Source organism: Ostrea edulis, chromosome 1 (genome assembly GCF_947568905.1).
Source record: "Ostrea edulis chromosome 1, xbOstEdul1.1, whole genome shotgun sequence".
NCBI classification, from domain to species: Eukaryota; Metazoa; Mollusca; class Bivalvia; order Ostreida; family Ostreidae; genus Ostrea; species Ostrea edulis.
Genome location: NC_079164.1, coordinates 73,563,216 through 73,580,456, shown reverse-complemented (window position 1 = coordinate 73,580,456; position 17,241 = coordinate 73,563,216). Strand labels below are relative to the sequence as shown.

General features: G+C 36.3%; 1 protein-coding gene across 1 annotated transcript; it reads left to right on the top strand.

The window, feature by feature from the left end:
* The first annotated feature begins 10,939 nt into the window (after positions 1–10,939).
* Positions 10,940–16,641, top strand: LOC125682313 (neuronal acetylcholine receptor subunit alpha-6-like). The gene has a single exon (XM_048922804.2). It carries the CDS (start codon positions 12,231–12,233, stop codon positions 13,458–13,460), a length of 1,230 nt encoding a protein of 409 aa, XP_048778761.1. The 5' UTR covers positions 10,940–12,230; the 3' UTR covers positions 13,461–16,641.
* Positions 16,642–17,241: the final 600 nt, after the last annotated feature.

Here is a 17,241-nt window from a genome sequence, read left to right as displayed (position 1 = left end):
CTTTTTTCCAGAAACCCTTAAAATTTGCGTCATTTTACTAATTTCACCTATCAAAAATGATATAAAATAGTACAAATGACTTAAACAGGAGACATATTTCAAGTCCTTTAAAATCCAGGAGCTTCCGGGGGCTTCGCCCTCTGGTCTCACTGGGGGCCTCAAGGCGCCCCCGACCCCCTGCCTCATAAAGTGGCGCCCCCAGTAACCGCAATTCCTGGATCCGCCCCTGCTGACTCACCATCGTACCATCTGAACTTTGCCGACACTATTATCAGTGAAGCACCGTTTGTGAAGAACCTAGGTGTATGGTTTGATAAGACTCTTTGCATGCAAAAGCAAATCTCATCTGTGTCTCTAGTCCGAAATATCTGACGTTTTTCTGGCTTTTTTATGATTTTGATATTTACCGTGCCAGGAAAACGTCAGAAACGGCGCCATTACGTAAACTGGAAATTCGCCGCCTCCAGTTGGAGGCGGCATTTTCGGGCCGATTTTAAATACTTTGGAGTCGAATTCAATGTTAAAAATCATAATTAATCAATAAAAACGATGCTTCTTGTACTTACTAATATCGATCAAAAGAAAATATCACCTTAGAATTCAATTACAGAAGCACACAATTGCAGTCAACTGAATTTTCGTTGTCATTTGACAGTTTGTTAAAATGTTTCATGAGGCTATTTAAGTGATGAAAGAAACCATAAAATCGATATTAGTAAGTACAAGAAGCATCGTTTTTATTGATTAATTATGATTTTTAACATTGAATTCGACTCCAAAGTATTTAAAATCGGCCCGAGAATGCCGCCTCCAACTCTGGAGGCGGCGAATTTCCAGTTTACGTAATGACGCCGGTTCTGACGTAAACTTTCCTGGCACGGTAAATATCAAAATCATTAAAAAAAAAAAAAAAAAAAAAAAAAGCCAGGAAAACGTAAGATTTTTCGGACTACTGTGTCTCGTGCTTGCTATCATCAACTACGTAATATCGAACGAATACGATCGCTTATCACAGAAAATGCGTGCAAGACCTTAGTATGTGCCCTCGTACAACCGACCTAGCAAAACTGCAGCGGATACAGAATATGGCAGCACGAATCATCACTCGTACCAAGAGAAGTGATCACATAACTCCAGTGCCGATTTCTTTACGTTGTCAGAATTTGAACACTTTTAAAAAATATTTAAGAACACATCTTTATAGACTTGCTTATTATTAGTATCATAGGTGGTTAAATCTTTATGGTTTCATTACCATCATTTTTAAAATGACTTTTTCAAGTGTATATTTATATATTTATTTCAACTATTGTATTTCATATCATTTGATTGTACGGCGTGGAACTTTCTTAATGCACAGCATGTTTTAAATTTTAGTAATTTTACTTTACATTATTAGATCTAATGTTATGCTAGCATTATTTTGATATATTCTGTCTTAATGCTATTGTAATTTCCTTTTACGACTTTTATAACATGCTGTATAATTTTTATTGTGTGCAGCGCTTTATAGTGGTTATTTATAGACTTGTAATTATCAAAGTGATACTTATCGATATCAGTACGATATCATGTTTGGCTTGTCGATATCGTACCTACATCGTGTCTTGAACATACCTCCTCCTCGACTGAAGAGTTCCAATACAAACTACAAATAGACTACATGTAACTGATCTTAGTGAGGATGCACGGTACCCGTAGTGCAGTGGTTAACGTACTCGCTTCTCGTTTCCTCCGAGTACCCCTCGCTTCACACCACTCCGAGCCGAGTTTGATCAGGACCAGCTGTGGTTGTACAGTGTATGTGATTAAGTAATATAGTCGTCCACGTGGACACTTGGTTTTCCTCTTAGTACTCCGGTTTCCTCCAACATCATTGAACCCTTCGCCCTAATATCAGAGTTAACGAGAAGTATTAAGTAACATAGGTGTAGAACTTGTTTGTTAATCGTCGTAAAATAAAGTTTAAAAATCAAGTTTAAGGAGGAAAAACACACCAAAGAAAACTGATATGGATGGAAAATGCAGAATATGTACAATAATATTTTGAATTGATTTTCCAATGTAAGACGTATTTAGTCATTTGACACCCCACTCTCCAAGTGCTTGCAATGTACAGGTCTGAATTTTTCGCGTCTAAACAAGATTAGACCTACAATAGCTTCAGGGACATGAACACGATTTTTGACTGTTAACCTAGTTCCACCCTCCTGTGACGTCGTAAGATTTCGCAAAGTCAATGATTTAACAAAATTTATGCATATCAGGAACATAAAGTTTGTTGGAGTCTTTTTCAATAGTTATTGTAAAAAAAACTTGTTAACCATAAAATATTTCGCAGTAGGTGTGGCACGCTAAAGAACCCTCACTGCTCAAAGGCCGTAAGTGCCGAGCACAGGCCTAAATTTGAAGCCCTTCACCGGTCTTGGTGACGTCTCCATATGAGTGAAAAATTCTCGAGAGAGAGACGTTAAGCAAGATACAATCAATCAATCAATCAAAAGTCTAAGTTATATATGATTAATCAATCATATGTTTTAAAATATTGAATCCAAGGGCAATAACTCTCTCTTTTTTAAAATTATTTAGCACGTCCATTATGCAATTACGGAAGCCGATAGGTGCCAGGGTATAGAATTAATATTTATTTAACTGGCGGCCTCCACTTAATTATGTGGCGGCCGCCACTTAATTTAAATGGCGGCCGCCACTTAATTTAAATGGCGGCCGCCACTTAATTTAAATGGCGGCCGCCACTTATTATCTGGCGGCCGCCATATAAATTTACTTGCGGCCGCCAGTTATTTTATATGTCGGCCGCCACTTAATTTATATATGGCGGCTGCCAATTGCAAAAACAATATAATTCGTATCGCTGAGTGATTATTTTGGAAAGATTTAGAATAGTACGCAAACACGCAGCATCGTTTTCCAAAGTGTATAGGGACAGTCGGAGGAGAAATTGTTGACAAGCAGAAAAGGAACCTAAAATGTCTCTTTTGTCCAAACTTCGTACTCCTAAATTGGAGGGAGGGGGTCCCGCTCATCCTTCAATTGATCAGTTAATTCATTATTACATTTTTACCATTCATTACTACCACCAAAAGAGTGGGGTGGGGGCCAATCCGCCAATTAATCTTATTTCACATGGAAAATAATTTAGTTTGCATGTGAAAATAACAGAAATTGAGCGTTGTCAAAAAAATGGAGGGTCAGTCCCGTGGTTCTACGTATTTAACAGTACAATCGAAAAACAATAATTTAATGCTCTTAATTGTATATACATATCGCATACATATTACTAAGCATTGGGAGGGATTGCACCCCTTTCATTTTGAGAGAGAGATAGAGAAAGAGAGAGGAATTGAATAACTGGTGACAGCCATATAAATGATTTAATTTGAGTCTCGGCCGCCATATAAATTAACTGGCGGCCGCCATATAATTAACTGGCGGTCGCCATATAAATTAACTGGCGGCCGCCACATAAATTAACTGGTGGCCGCCAGATAATAAGTGGCGGCCGCCAGTTAAATTAAGTGGCGGCCGCCACATAAATTAAGTGGCGGCCGCCAGTTAAATAAATATTAATTCTATACCCTGGCACCTATCGGCTTCCGTATGCAATAGATTTCGTTTAATTTTCACAAACATTTTACATATTTTTAAGGAAATAGTTTCATGAAATTGTTATGAATACTATTACAATGTATATCGTTTCAACCAGTTTTTGTGAAATTTTGATGATGCTGTTTAAGGAAAATTGCAACTTTCTGACGTTGATACAAGTATATGTGTGCTAATTGATTTTTTTTATTAATACCGCAACATACTTATTTTATCATTTTAATTTGTTACTAAGATACATTATTTGAAGAATCAACAATCAAATATAAGATTGAACCTATAATTCTAGAAGGGTGGAATTACCTTAAAAGTTAACCTTTTTGCTACAGAATAAAGATTTTTTATAGATAGGGGATTAAATATTTCTACACGTGATGCACTTCGTATTAACAAAACCCGGCTCCCAACATCATGTTTGTAAATACGGTGTTTGTATATATCCAGAGTGAGACGAATGCGCAGGCATTTCATACTGTAAACAGACGCTTGTCACATGCGCAGAGGTAAGAACATCAAGATTTCTAAAAAGTATGCCCAAAGCAACTTTCGACATAGAATAATTATATTTCACATTTCTAAATCAATTTACGGTGAATGTACCAAGAAAAATGAACTGTAAATTTATTTTCACCTAGGCCTTCCACTTTGGCATCATGTTCATAGTTGTAAACATAATTAAAAACAAGGCTTGGATTTAGTTTCGAAAATGAAAAGTTTTATGTGCGTCAAATTAACATAATCTCAAATATACTGAAGATATCGATAATTCAATTGATGCGCGTATCAAATCGGTTATTGCTCTCATTTCATTAATGCGCACATCATTTCAACTGATTTGATGCGCGCATCAATGCGGTGGAATTATAACTCGCCAAAATCAATTTACAGCTCGGTATAAATGAATTAATTATTTCTTTAATTCAAGTGAAGATACATTTAATTATTTATATCGATTTTGTAAAAGGAATTGATGCTCGCATCACTTCTTTCAAGCTATAATTCAATTAATGCGCGCATATTTGAATTATTGTTATCTTCAAATGAATTAATATGCGCACTATTCAAAACAACATAAACTTAAATAATGGAATATATCAATTCATTTCATGCACACAACAATCGTGTTGAGTCTTCGGTGGCTGCATACATCTGCAGAATGGTAAACTATGTGTTGCAAAAGTGTTACCATTCTAGATCTACGTACAAATCATCGAATACAGGCAAGAAATCTTTTTTCAAATGATGTTTATGTACAATAATTAACTAAAGAATATATATTGTGCACGAATTCGCTCGTCTACATTAACTTGCTAGACTCTACTGTAGCTAAACAGTCAGTCGACAACATCCATTATTATAAATGATGAAATGTTAATATAAAAGCTGTTTGTGGGCTTTCGTGACAGTTCTTTTAAAAATTTGCACAATTGCAGGTATCCAGAGTTTTTAGCGTAATTCCAATTCCGGCGCTGATATCTCACTTGTGGGTATCAATTCATGAGTACGGTACTTTACTAAACATTTTCCAGGCATTATCAAAGTTAATATCCTCGCTGGCCCAAGAAAGGCAGTTGTGTAGACTCTTGTGTGTGCTAATGTAAATGTTATCATTTGATCTGCTTCGCTGCGACAAATAACAAATGATGTTACCTTTTTAACTCTACTGGCCAATGTCCTTCGCTCAAATGACCTTGTCCTTTGTAATACAACAGTACTCAATTGCAATGATGACAATGGCGTTGAATTCCTCACTATTAATATGTGAAATTGCCAATGGTATACTTGTAAGCAAAATAGGACAGGGTCATATATTCTTTTAGTGATACTTCATCACGACATATAGGGGTTTTGCGTTGGTGATCTGGGAAACCCAAAAGATTCCCAGTGGTCATCTTCACAAGTCATTATTGATTCGAATCAATAACTCTTGACTTGTGAAGATGGCCCGTGGTACAAATATGTAATTTTCTGTATTCCGCATAGATTTATATTTCTATATTTCAGTGTAAGCTGGTTTCAAACAAAATTACAGGGTGTTTGTCATTTTCGAAAATTCGACTGAAATCCTACTGTGTGTCAACGACGACAAAATTACAGAGAATTCGACCACTGAAAAGTTTTCTGATTTTTATGATAAATTTCCCCCACGAGAAGACAGGGGTATCTTCAATGAGGTCACTATGTATTTCATTGGTAGAAGAACTTATGAAATGGGAAACTGACCTTTATGAGATCTTCACTTCAAAGAAGTATCAATAGGGTAAGGGATTTAAAGAAGTGAATCGAGATCCCTGTTTCTCGTGCATTAGCTACATGTACATATTAGATATCTACACCAAATGCCGCATCTCGTGAGGATCCAGGTAAGAATAGGTCCTCAGTACCCCCTTGCTTGTCGTAAGAAGTGGCTAAATGGGGCGGTCCTTCGGATGAGACCGCAAACCGAGGTCTTGTGTCACAGGAAGTGTGGCACGAAAAAGATCCTTTCCTGCTGAAAGGCCGTAAGCGCCGAGCATAGGTCTAAATTTTGCACTTCTTCACTGGCAATGTTGTTGTTTATTAGTCAAAAGCAAATACAGCTTATAGACAAAGTATATAATGTAATAAATCTACATGTATAATCATATAAAAGTCAAGAAATAATGGTGATGTCTCCATATCAATGGAAAATTCTCGTATGAGACGTTAAACAATATACAACCAACCCATGTTGCTGGAATCACACGCGTACCTAATCATGTATGTACTGAGAACCCCGAATCTTCGATCCATGCAGTGCTTGGAGGTGTTTGTACAGATTGCTGGCTAAATTCGAGGGGTTGCTGCCCATTGATAATACCAGCAAGAGGGCTTCCAGGACCCTAGATATTTGGGTATCTGAAGGTGGAAATATTTCGAGGATTTAGATGGATTCCTCGGTCAACTGAGGAAAGTTATGTATATTTTTGTTTCACCATGATGAATACTCAGCGTATCACTTTCAAATTTTAATACCATCGGTCAAAAAGTCTAAATTACGAGGTCGAGCCCATCTCTTTGCTCGAAATATTATACATGCAAGGTGAAGATAACGAACAGTGATCAATCTCATAACTCCTACATGTAAAAGCTCTTTGAGAACAAAATGTTGGTCCCTAAATCGACACGTTCTTTGCTTTCTGTAAAATTCAACAATATTCATCTTGAAAAAATCTGAAACAATTTTTTTTTATCTATCCCCACCTCCTACAATATGATGTTAAGAAGTCCATGATTTGCATTATCCATTCCTCATTGATTGTTTTGCTGATTTCCGCCACACTCAACAATTTTTCAGTTATCTGGTGGCGCCCAGTTTTTATTGGTGGAAGAGAGAACCCAGATACAATGAACCTGGTAAGGGACCACCAACTTTCCGAAAGTAAACTGGGAAACTTTCTCACTCACCGGCGCGAGCGGGATTCGAACCCGCGCCCACCAGAGGTGAGAGGCCGTGTGGTTTTGAGCGCGATGCTCTAACCACTCGGCCACGGAGGCCCCTCCATTCCTCATTTTTAAGGCAATATTTGAAATGAATGAAAAGTAAAGATAACGAACAGTGATCAATTTCATAACTCCGATGAGGAATACAAAATAGACAGTTGGGCCAACACGGACCCCTTGATATACCAGAGGTGGGATCAGGTGCCAAGGAGGAGTAAGCATCCCCTGTCGACCAGTCACACCCGCCGTGAGCCGTATATCTTCATGTATCTTGATCAGGCAAACAGAGTAACCTGTAGTCAAAATCAGTGTGCCAAGAACGGCCTAACAATCAGCATGAAATACGTCTGACAGCATATGACCCAATGATAGGTTGTATTAACAAACTAGATCGTTATAATTTGCGAAATGCTGACTTAAAACGAGACTGTTGAAACCCCTATATCATCAATAGGGTGAATCTGACCCATAACAGAAATGCGAGAGGTCCCGGTTTCATATCCCGGACGAGCCCCCAATCCTGTTATGGGTCAGAATTACCCTTGACAATACAGCAGCAGAATTTAGTAAAAAGGCAATCGAAGAATAATAATATTTATTTACACTTAATAATTAAAAGAAAACTGTAACAATACCAAATACACTGTTCTAACTTACGGTAGTTGAACAATGAATATCAAAATCGGTGCCGAACTGAATATACACACACAAAATCGTAAATTCCAAACCCTAGTTCCTAGTATAATAAAAATCCAAAATGCATAGACCTGTTTTTATATTCTTATGAAGCAGAATTTATTAAAACCTCTACATGAGAAGAAAAAAAATATCCTGCTGTGGCCTTCAATTCTACATTTAGATATCTATTAACAATGATAATTTTCATTCATATGTCGATTCGATATATCCCCTGTAAACTCAAAATAAAGGAGTCATCCACTTCTGCTTCATACTTAGATGTGTTATTGGAAATGGATATCAACGGCAAACAACTCAACTTTATGACAAACGGGATGATTTCAGCTTCTCCATCGTCAACTTCCCATATTTATGTAGCAATATTCCATTACCACCTGCATATGGTGTTTATATCTCTCAACTGATTCGATACGCACGAGCTTGTTCTGAGTATGGTCAGTTTATAAATCGAGGCAGGCTACTGACAAACAAGTTAATAGTGCAGGGTTTTCAACAGTCTCGTTTAAAGTCAGCATTTTGCAAATTCTATGGTCGTTATAACGATACAACCTATCATTGGGTCAAATGCTGTCCGACTTGTTTCATACCGATTGTTAGGCCGTTCTTGACACACTGATTTTGACTATGGATAACTCACTATAGGGCTCACAGCGGATGTGACCGGTCAACATGGGATGCCTACTCCTCCTAGGCACCTGATCCCACCTGTGGTATATCCAGGGGTTCGTGTTTGCCCAACTCTTTATTTTGTATTGTTTATAGGAGTTGTGAGATTGATCACTGTTCGTTATCGTCACCTTTCATAGAAAGTGTCTAACCAAAGTTCTTTTTTAATCAGAGTTTTTCAGCGTATTTATAATAGGAATGAATTTTCTAGTACAATCTTGAAAGACAATGATGCAACCATTACGTCATCGTTCTACTAAAGAAAGAAAACATGCTCTAGAACAATCTAGGTCACAGGTGTCACTGAAATGCAAGTAGTACACAACACGGTACAACACCCAGACTCTGTCATACCTTTTACAACAACTCTTTGAGTAAAATCAGAATGCTAAGGTGGAATATGTTGCCAATAGCTCATAGGTCAATGTTGTACCCACACATGCTTATAAAATTACAGATATTAGCCTCCAAAAACAAATCTTATTAGAGATCTTGATATCTGCAGGGTATTTTGAATATGATAATGAGGGAAAATATGTACTTTCTGCGTCTTATCCAATGTTGCTACTAACTTTGATAATTACCTTTCTGTTCTCACCTTTTGACAATTGTAGACGTACCACTTATGGAAATGAACTTGCAAATCAGAAAAGACACCCCCAAACGAACAAAAACAAAACTGAATTCAATGTTTACAGTTCCAAAATCATGAACTCGCTACCATCTTTCTCATAGACTATCAAGGAATAAATCCCTTTCTATCAAACAACTTATGAAGAAGTGTCATACAGCTCAAAATCATACAGGATAAATGTACTTCAACTTTTCAATTAATAATTGAATTGATTTTACGTTTATTCTGCACGAGAATAACAAACTCTTTAATAACAGCCGTTTCGCTACAATGTAACGAGAGAAAGAAAGCATACTGTTTCATTAGAGGTCTTCCCTGAATATACAGAATACAGGGCGTAAATCATTATAAACGGAGGGAGGGGGTAGTTGAATAGGATATTGGTATTGATCAGTTGAAGATTTTCACTCGTATAATATTTTAGAAACATTTCCACATCTGAAATGTACAGTCTGCCGTCTGATTCCAGGAGACTCTTTGATGAGGTTGATATATTTACATTCAATAGTTTGTGAAAATGAAAAGATAAAAACAACATATAATCAATCTACTTTGTAAAATCATGATGAAATATTTCATTCGTTTTTCAGTAAACAATCGGACCATGGTGAGTTTCATCCATATTGACGTTTATGAATACCGGTATGTTTACAAATTAATTATTAGTATGACTTACCTCCACTTTGATTACAATGACCCTCCTTCGGGTAAAGTCAATTTCAGTTTCTTTTTATTGTATGATACGTACATCTTATCACCGCACATTATGGAATTATTGTAACAATGCATATAACGTAATAAAAATGGGCGATCAGTTCAAGATAACAAAATTCAAAATTATAATGAGTACAGAGATGTATACTAAATGAAAAGGTGAAGATAACAAACAGTGATCAATTTCATAACTCATTTAAGGAATACAAAATCATGAGTTGGACAAACACGGACCCCTGAATATACCATAGGTGGGATCAAGTGCCTAGGAGGAGTAAGCATACCCTATCGACCGGTCACATCCGCCATGAGTCCTATATCTTGATCAGGTAAAAGGACTAATCCGTAGTCAGAATCAATGTGCCAAGAACGGCCTAACACTTGGTATGAAACACGTCAGACAGCACTTGACCCTATGACAGGTTGTATTGACAAACTAGATTGTTGTAACGAACTTAGAATTTGCGTAAAACTTACTTTAAACCAGACTGTTGAAACCCCTGTAACATCAAACTAATTGTTTGTCAATATACCGCCTCGATTTATAAATGATCATACGCCGAACAATCTCTTGTGTATTGAATTAGTTGAGAGAGATAAACACCATATAAAGGTGATAATGAAATATAAATATACATGTGGAGAATAACTGTCTTTATGGATGTATTACCAGAGACATATATTACACATTAAATTCATACCTAAAGAAAGGTTAGGTATCGATTGATTGATTGAATATTGTTTAACGTCCATCTCTAAAACCTTTCACCGATATGGAGACGTCACTAATGCCGGCGAAGGGCTGCAAAATCCAGACCTATGCTCGGTACTTAGTCTTTGAGCAGGGATGGATTTTTATCGTACCAAACCTGCTGTGACAAGTGGCCTCAGATTTTACGGTCTCATCCGAAGGACTGCCTCATTTAGTCGCCTATTACGACAAGCAAGGGATATTGAGGACCTATTCTAACCTGGATCCCCTCGTGACGCAAGAACTTTAAATGTAAAGGCGTACTGTTATAGATCAAAATAACAAAAGGCCAGCAAAAGTCAACCACAAACAATTAGAAGATTCATTTATTTACAATTATTTACAGAAAAATATATTGAATGAAAATTGCTAACTTACAGAAAGTTTAACCAAAGTTCACAAAAACTGCTCGATGCTGGTTTACTGCTGAGTTGAATTTACACTCGCGAATATCGGCCGTTAGTTAAATCCAATCCAATCCCGAGATGTAAATGCTGTAAAGTGTTTATGGAGTGCTTAACGGGTGTTTATTACCACAAAATTTACAGTTTATATAAACTAGAGTGAAGTTCGACTCAGAGCCTTCGCTTTTACGACGCTTATAACAAAATTACACCATCTTTGTATTGGATTCTGACAAGCATCGTTCTAAAAATAGTACGTCTAGAATCTTGTCTACGTCACAGTTATCAATCGAGTACAATGTATTACACAACAGGACATAGACTTCGGATGAAATCATATACATTCTGTATTTCAAGACAAAGTTCTTGGATTTTTAACTTGTGTTATTTACGACGATCTCTGACAGATCGCATGGCCGCGATAGTTGTTCGAACTTCTTTTTGATGCATGAGAACATTGGAGATGATGCGTGATCGATAATAAGTGTCGTGAATTAAGGGCCAGTTGTGAGTTTGGATAGAGTTTTACTTGAGCCGAATCGTCTGAATACCTCCTTAAATGTTGTGCATATGTCACCACACGTTGATTTGGAGATCGATGTCTGTAAGAGCGAGCTCTCTTCTTGAATTTTTATTTGCCATATCATTGTAGCTATGTATTTTGTTACTTGTTCATTTTGAGTAAGAGAATTTTTTTGGTTACTGTTTTCGACGCCCATACAAGAACCATGTCACAAAACTCAATTAAATGTATGATACTTAAGCATTTGGGAATAAAATATTTATATTATAAAAAAATATATCATTTGTAACCTTTTTAACTATGAATCACATTCTGCGTGATTTTTACATGGACAGCTACTTAAGACAAAGTGATGGTTCTTTATTGCAGTGTTAATGGCGTCCAGCAAATATATATATGTCTCAATGCTTTTCAATCCTATGCCAAATGTAGAATCAAATCATCGATATTTTCTTTAATGATTGGTGTTTCCTAATTCCTAATTCTTAATGGATTTCAACTGAGACTCTTAATATGAAACGTCGGTACAATGACGACATGCAGAGACGCGAGCTATTTTTTAAAGCTTTAATAGTAGTGCATGTTTACCATGAAATAAAACCATCAAGTTTTCCAAGCATTGATCGAAAGATTGTCCACTTATGTCAGGTGATACCAGCTCATGTGTTGTTAAACAAATTTGAAATTCAAACACAGAACATATGACCATCCAATGCTGACAGAAAAGCAGAACACGGACTCTTAGAGAAAATGCACTCTACTGTGATTAAGTACTTCCTAGTTTTTATGTTTATACCAGCAAATACTTGTAATGGTAAACTGACAGTTGGGTTAAAAAAACTGATGTATGATAAATTCACTGTAGAAGAGTACGACAAAAGAATTAGGCCTGTTGAACACCAAGGATTTACATTGGATCTAGATGTCAGTCTCCAGTTCTCCGGAATCAACTCTTTGGACGAAGTCAACGGTATTTTCACAACATCAGGATATATGGTTTTGCAATGGTTTGACAGTTTTTTGATGTGGGATCCGCAGTATTATGAAAACATCACAGAGATCTATTTGCCACAAAACGAAATTTGGAAACCAGATTTGGTGTTGAAAAATGGAGTCAAATCATTCAAAGAATTGGGTGGTTCGTTCTACTACGTGTACATAAGACATACTGGATTAGTTACTTGGTGGCCATATCAAGTGTTTCAAACAAGATGTCCAATTGACATTACCTATTTTCCTTTCGACAGACAGACTTGTAACATAACATTGACGATATGGACGCATTCTGTTTATGAAGTGAACATTTCCAACAGCGAAGATGGTTTGGGATACTATGAGTATCATCCTAATAGTGTTTGGGCCATCGAATCTTCACTACACTCCGTAAAAGCCGGTTCTTTTGAATCTGAAGTAACTTTCACCTTTAACTTGAGCAGAAAACCAAACTTTTACATTCTCAATCTTATACTACCAATTCTTTTCCTCGGCAAACTTAATCTTATCGTGTTCGCGATTCCTACACAAAGCGAAGAAAAAGTGGCGTTCGCGATTACGCTCTTCTTATCATTTGCCGTTTTCCTTAACGTTCTTCAATTCACCCTTCCAGCAAATTCAGAAAATACGTCTATTTTATGTTTATATCTTATTATAGAATTAACCATTGGAGTAATTATTCTGATTGTAACAGCTGTTCAAGTCAGAATTTGTCATCGGAATCCTTCTCTTCCTTTTAATAGCTTTCATCGGAAACTGTTAAAGTTATCCAAGTGTTTCACGTGCTGCAAACGTCATGGTGAAACAGAAGTCACTAAGCTGGAGAGAGAACCGGACGGAAGTGAAGCCTCCATCAGGAGCTCGACAGAAGAAACGGACTGGCCTTCTTTGTGCACGGCCATTGATATACTAGCTTTCCATTTCTTGCTAGTCGTTCAGGTGTTCGTTTTCGTCATCCTGGTGATCACAACACATGTCTACAGATAAACGAAAACAGTTCTTCGCTATGTCACTGTTTATGATTGCTGGAGGGCCCCGGGGGAATTTTAAAATTATATAATCTAAATTTCCTGCACTTTACTCAGTTAGAGAAATCTTTGTCATTCCGATGAAATAATAATGCTTGTCAGAATTCATAATGTCCATGACGTTACTACTTAGCCATTTCATTTGCGAGGGGATAATAACAGTAAAAAGGACCATTATTTGAGCGATATAATGTACAGCCGTACATGTACTTTTAAAAGAAATAAAGTTCGCGTTTTTTGTGGATGTTAAGAGATAACCTCCGAGGTCGAGAAAGAGAGATGTTGTTTGAAATATAAAAGCCAAGGCGTTAGCTCAACATTTCGAGACCGAAGAGGTTATCCTACATCATCCACGAAAACAAGAACTTTATTTCTATTCGACTGCGGTTCAGAAATATACTGCCGATCGTTTACTTATACAGCTACGAATTAGATCACTTCGTGACGTCATGGTAGTCTCCGAAACGGACTAGGCATACACTTTTTTTTTGCTGACATTAATTTAAAAGGTATTTTGAGAACAATTTAAAGTGGTTAGTTTGACATTATATCAACTGTTTTGAATGACACAGTCCGAGAAAACTACACATACATGGAAGAGGATTAAGTTTACTGTGCGTCTTTTTTATATGTGTATCGATCTCGGAATACAGACGACTAGTGTATACAATGTATGTGTACATTGAATGACAAGTATTCTTCAGTCATTTATAGATTTGTTTTGCAACATATTGATTAAAAATTATCAGTTATCGACTTTATTGTTGTAGTTACCTGTAGCAATTACAAGTGAGATACATGTATATCAATTTTCTCATAATCAGTTATTACGTATTAAGGTATATCGCAGAATAATTACCACGGCATTCCTTTGATCTTTGCAATAACTGTGATAGAAAATCGGTTAAGATTATATAATGATTTTTTAGCCGTGATATGTGTAAGTAAATAATTAAGGATTCATTGTTTAGGTTGTCGAGTACGAGAGATGACTAGCTACAGTGGAAAACGTGAAAGTTTGTTTAACAGCGAAGTCCAGCAAACTAGACTGTGGTTCTTTATATTCGTATCAAATCAACATATCAAAACTTTTGTCTAATAGACATTAAAATACAAAACTCCATGTAATTTCCATAGTCCCGGACGCCCCACTGACGTATTGCCAAGCTACTCATTTGCATATGAGAAATATATGGGGAAATTAAAACACATTGGAGCTTTAAAGGTTTATCACAGAGGAAACAACTGGAAATGTAAATATTAGATTTTATAATTCAGTCTGCATGGTAATACTGTGGCCTACATATAATTTGTCATTATTGTTATCTATACATTCATTGAGAAAAAAGAATTACATGCAGTGCATTTGAAAAATTCTTTAATATTGTCAGATCGTGCTGTGGTCCAAAAGCTGTGTAACGTCACTTCTTCCAGTTGTGAAATAAATGGGGCAAGACGAGCTTTCTTTTCTCATACTCAATGGTTAGGTTGGATAAAATTTGATAACATACTGCATGCAAATAGAAAAAAAATCTTTCAAGAAGTCTTCTTCTCCAGAACGGCAAGGTCACTCGTACGGGTATTGAGATATTCCCATGCTGTGTTCATTCATGTCGTGACCCTTTGGGTTTAGGTTGTCCGAGCCACAACATAGTGTCAATTTTATTTTCTCATCGAAATAGAGATTGAAAACAATAATCATTTTTTAAAATCACAACAGCATGGCAAAGGTGACTCAGCTGAGCGATAGGCCTATGGGCCGTTTGTATTATATTTTAGAGCAACATGTAGAAGTTCTGTTGTTGACACCAAGACCAGTGCAGAGTGACATTATTAGACATTCGAAAACGCAATCTTCCACCATTTGTTTAAGATTAGGATAAATTACAAAAAGGTTTATTATAAGACACATCACAACGGCCTTCGGCAATGTGATTTTCATGTCCGAAAATGCTTTAAAAAGTAATAAATTTTTCCTTAATCCGTAAACCTATTAGCTTTTCCCCCAACTTCGTTGATTTAACGAACACCTTAGATTTATATCTTTACAGCGTCTCTGACATTGTCAAATAAAATACCTACGACCTGTATGAGATTCTGTCAATAGTGCAACAGATGTATACTTGTTCTCCTTACAGCCACGTCATAGCAGCCACATGTCCGATTGATCGTGCATGAAATGATGTATGCTGAACTACAATGAAATAAACGTAGTAATAAATAGTCAATCCCGGGATGCATTTGTTCTGAGGGTAAAAAAGAGACCACGGTGCTCACCTGTCTCACCATGCTGATGGAGAGAGAGAGAGAGAGAGAGAGAGAGAGAGAGTCGTGATAAGTCGGGGCCACTAACAACATTGGGTAAATCTGTACATATCATTTTGATAAACTGTAACTAATTCCTTGCTATTGATGATTCTAACGTATATTCGCACAGTTAGCCTTTTATCTCCGATCTACCAACTTTGGATTAAGGGATTGTATTCCTAATACATAATGATGATCTTTATTTTAAACATACACAGTCATTCATATACCATTTTTTACATCAATCGTTTTACTATTTATTCGAAAAATAAGATATCTCTTTAAATTAAAGAGATATTATTTTAAAGAGAGATCTTTCAAATGAGAGATATCTCTTAATTTTAAGAGATATCCCTCTAAAAAGATATTTTTAAGGTAAAGAGATATCTCTTTTTGAAAATTTAAAGAGATATCTCTCTAGCTTAAAGGGCTATCTCTTTTTACATTGATAGAGATATATCTCTTTACACTAGAGAGATATCTTTCTCTTTGAGAGATATATCTCTAGTTATAAGAGATATCTCTCAAAGATAGAGATATCCCCAAGCGTAAAGAGAGTATCTCTTTTGTTTAAAGAGATATCTTTTTAGTTAAAGAGATATCTCTTGGTTAAAGAGATATCTCCCTAGCGTAAAAAGATATCTCTCTAACTTACATAGATATTTCTACAAGCAATAGATTGGATTGGAATGATTGTGATTAAATTAATTCAAGAGATATTTTATTTTACGAATAAATAGTAAAAGGGCGTGTCATACCCATAGTACTGACATACATGTACATGTACAAAAGTTGTTTTCCTTAAAAGTGTGTTTTTCGTAGCATAAATTGTTACTCTTTGATTCTAACACAGATCTTTAAAATTATTCGGATATTTAAAAGATTATTTATTTGTGACTTAAATAAGAATGTGCCTATTCCTTCGTTGTGACAGCCCAGGTTCCGTGTATTAGGATAACCAGCGTGTTATATACCGATACATTTTGACCTTGACATTTCCTTTGACCCTGACCTCACTTTTCCCTCTTTGTTGTTTAGCTTATTTTCGAAGCAACAAAGTGTGATGAAAGGGCACATGGACGGAAGACGGACATGACAGATACTATAGCCCCAGCCATGTCAATGGCGGGGCATAAAGGAAATAGATCATTGAAATATCAATATCTAGTGTGCAGTCATTTAAAAATTTACTTTGTTAAACACCACTCGGATTCTAAGTACAGTACTGTGAAGATGATATTAAAAAGATACTAGTTCCTCATTGGCGTTCAGGTCTTCCAACAGTCTGTTGGAATTCCCGTGGCTGTTTTTAAATTCTTACGATGCAGAATTTATTCAACAACTTCTACACGAGAAGAAAAATCATTTCGCTGTTGTCTTCAACTCGACATTTAGATATATCGACGATGTTTTATCTATTTTCATTCCTCTGT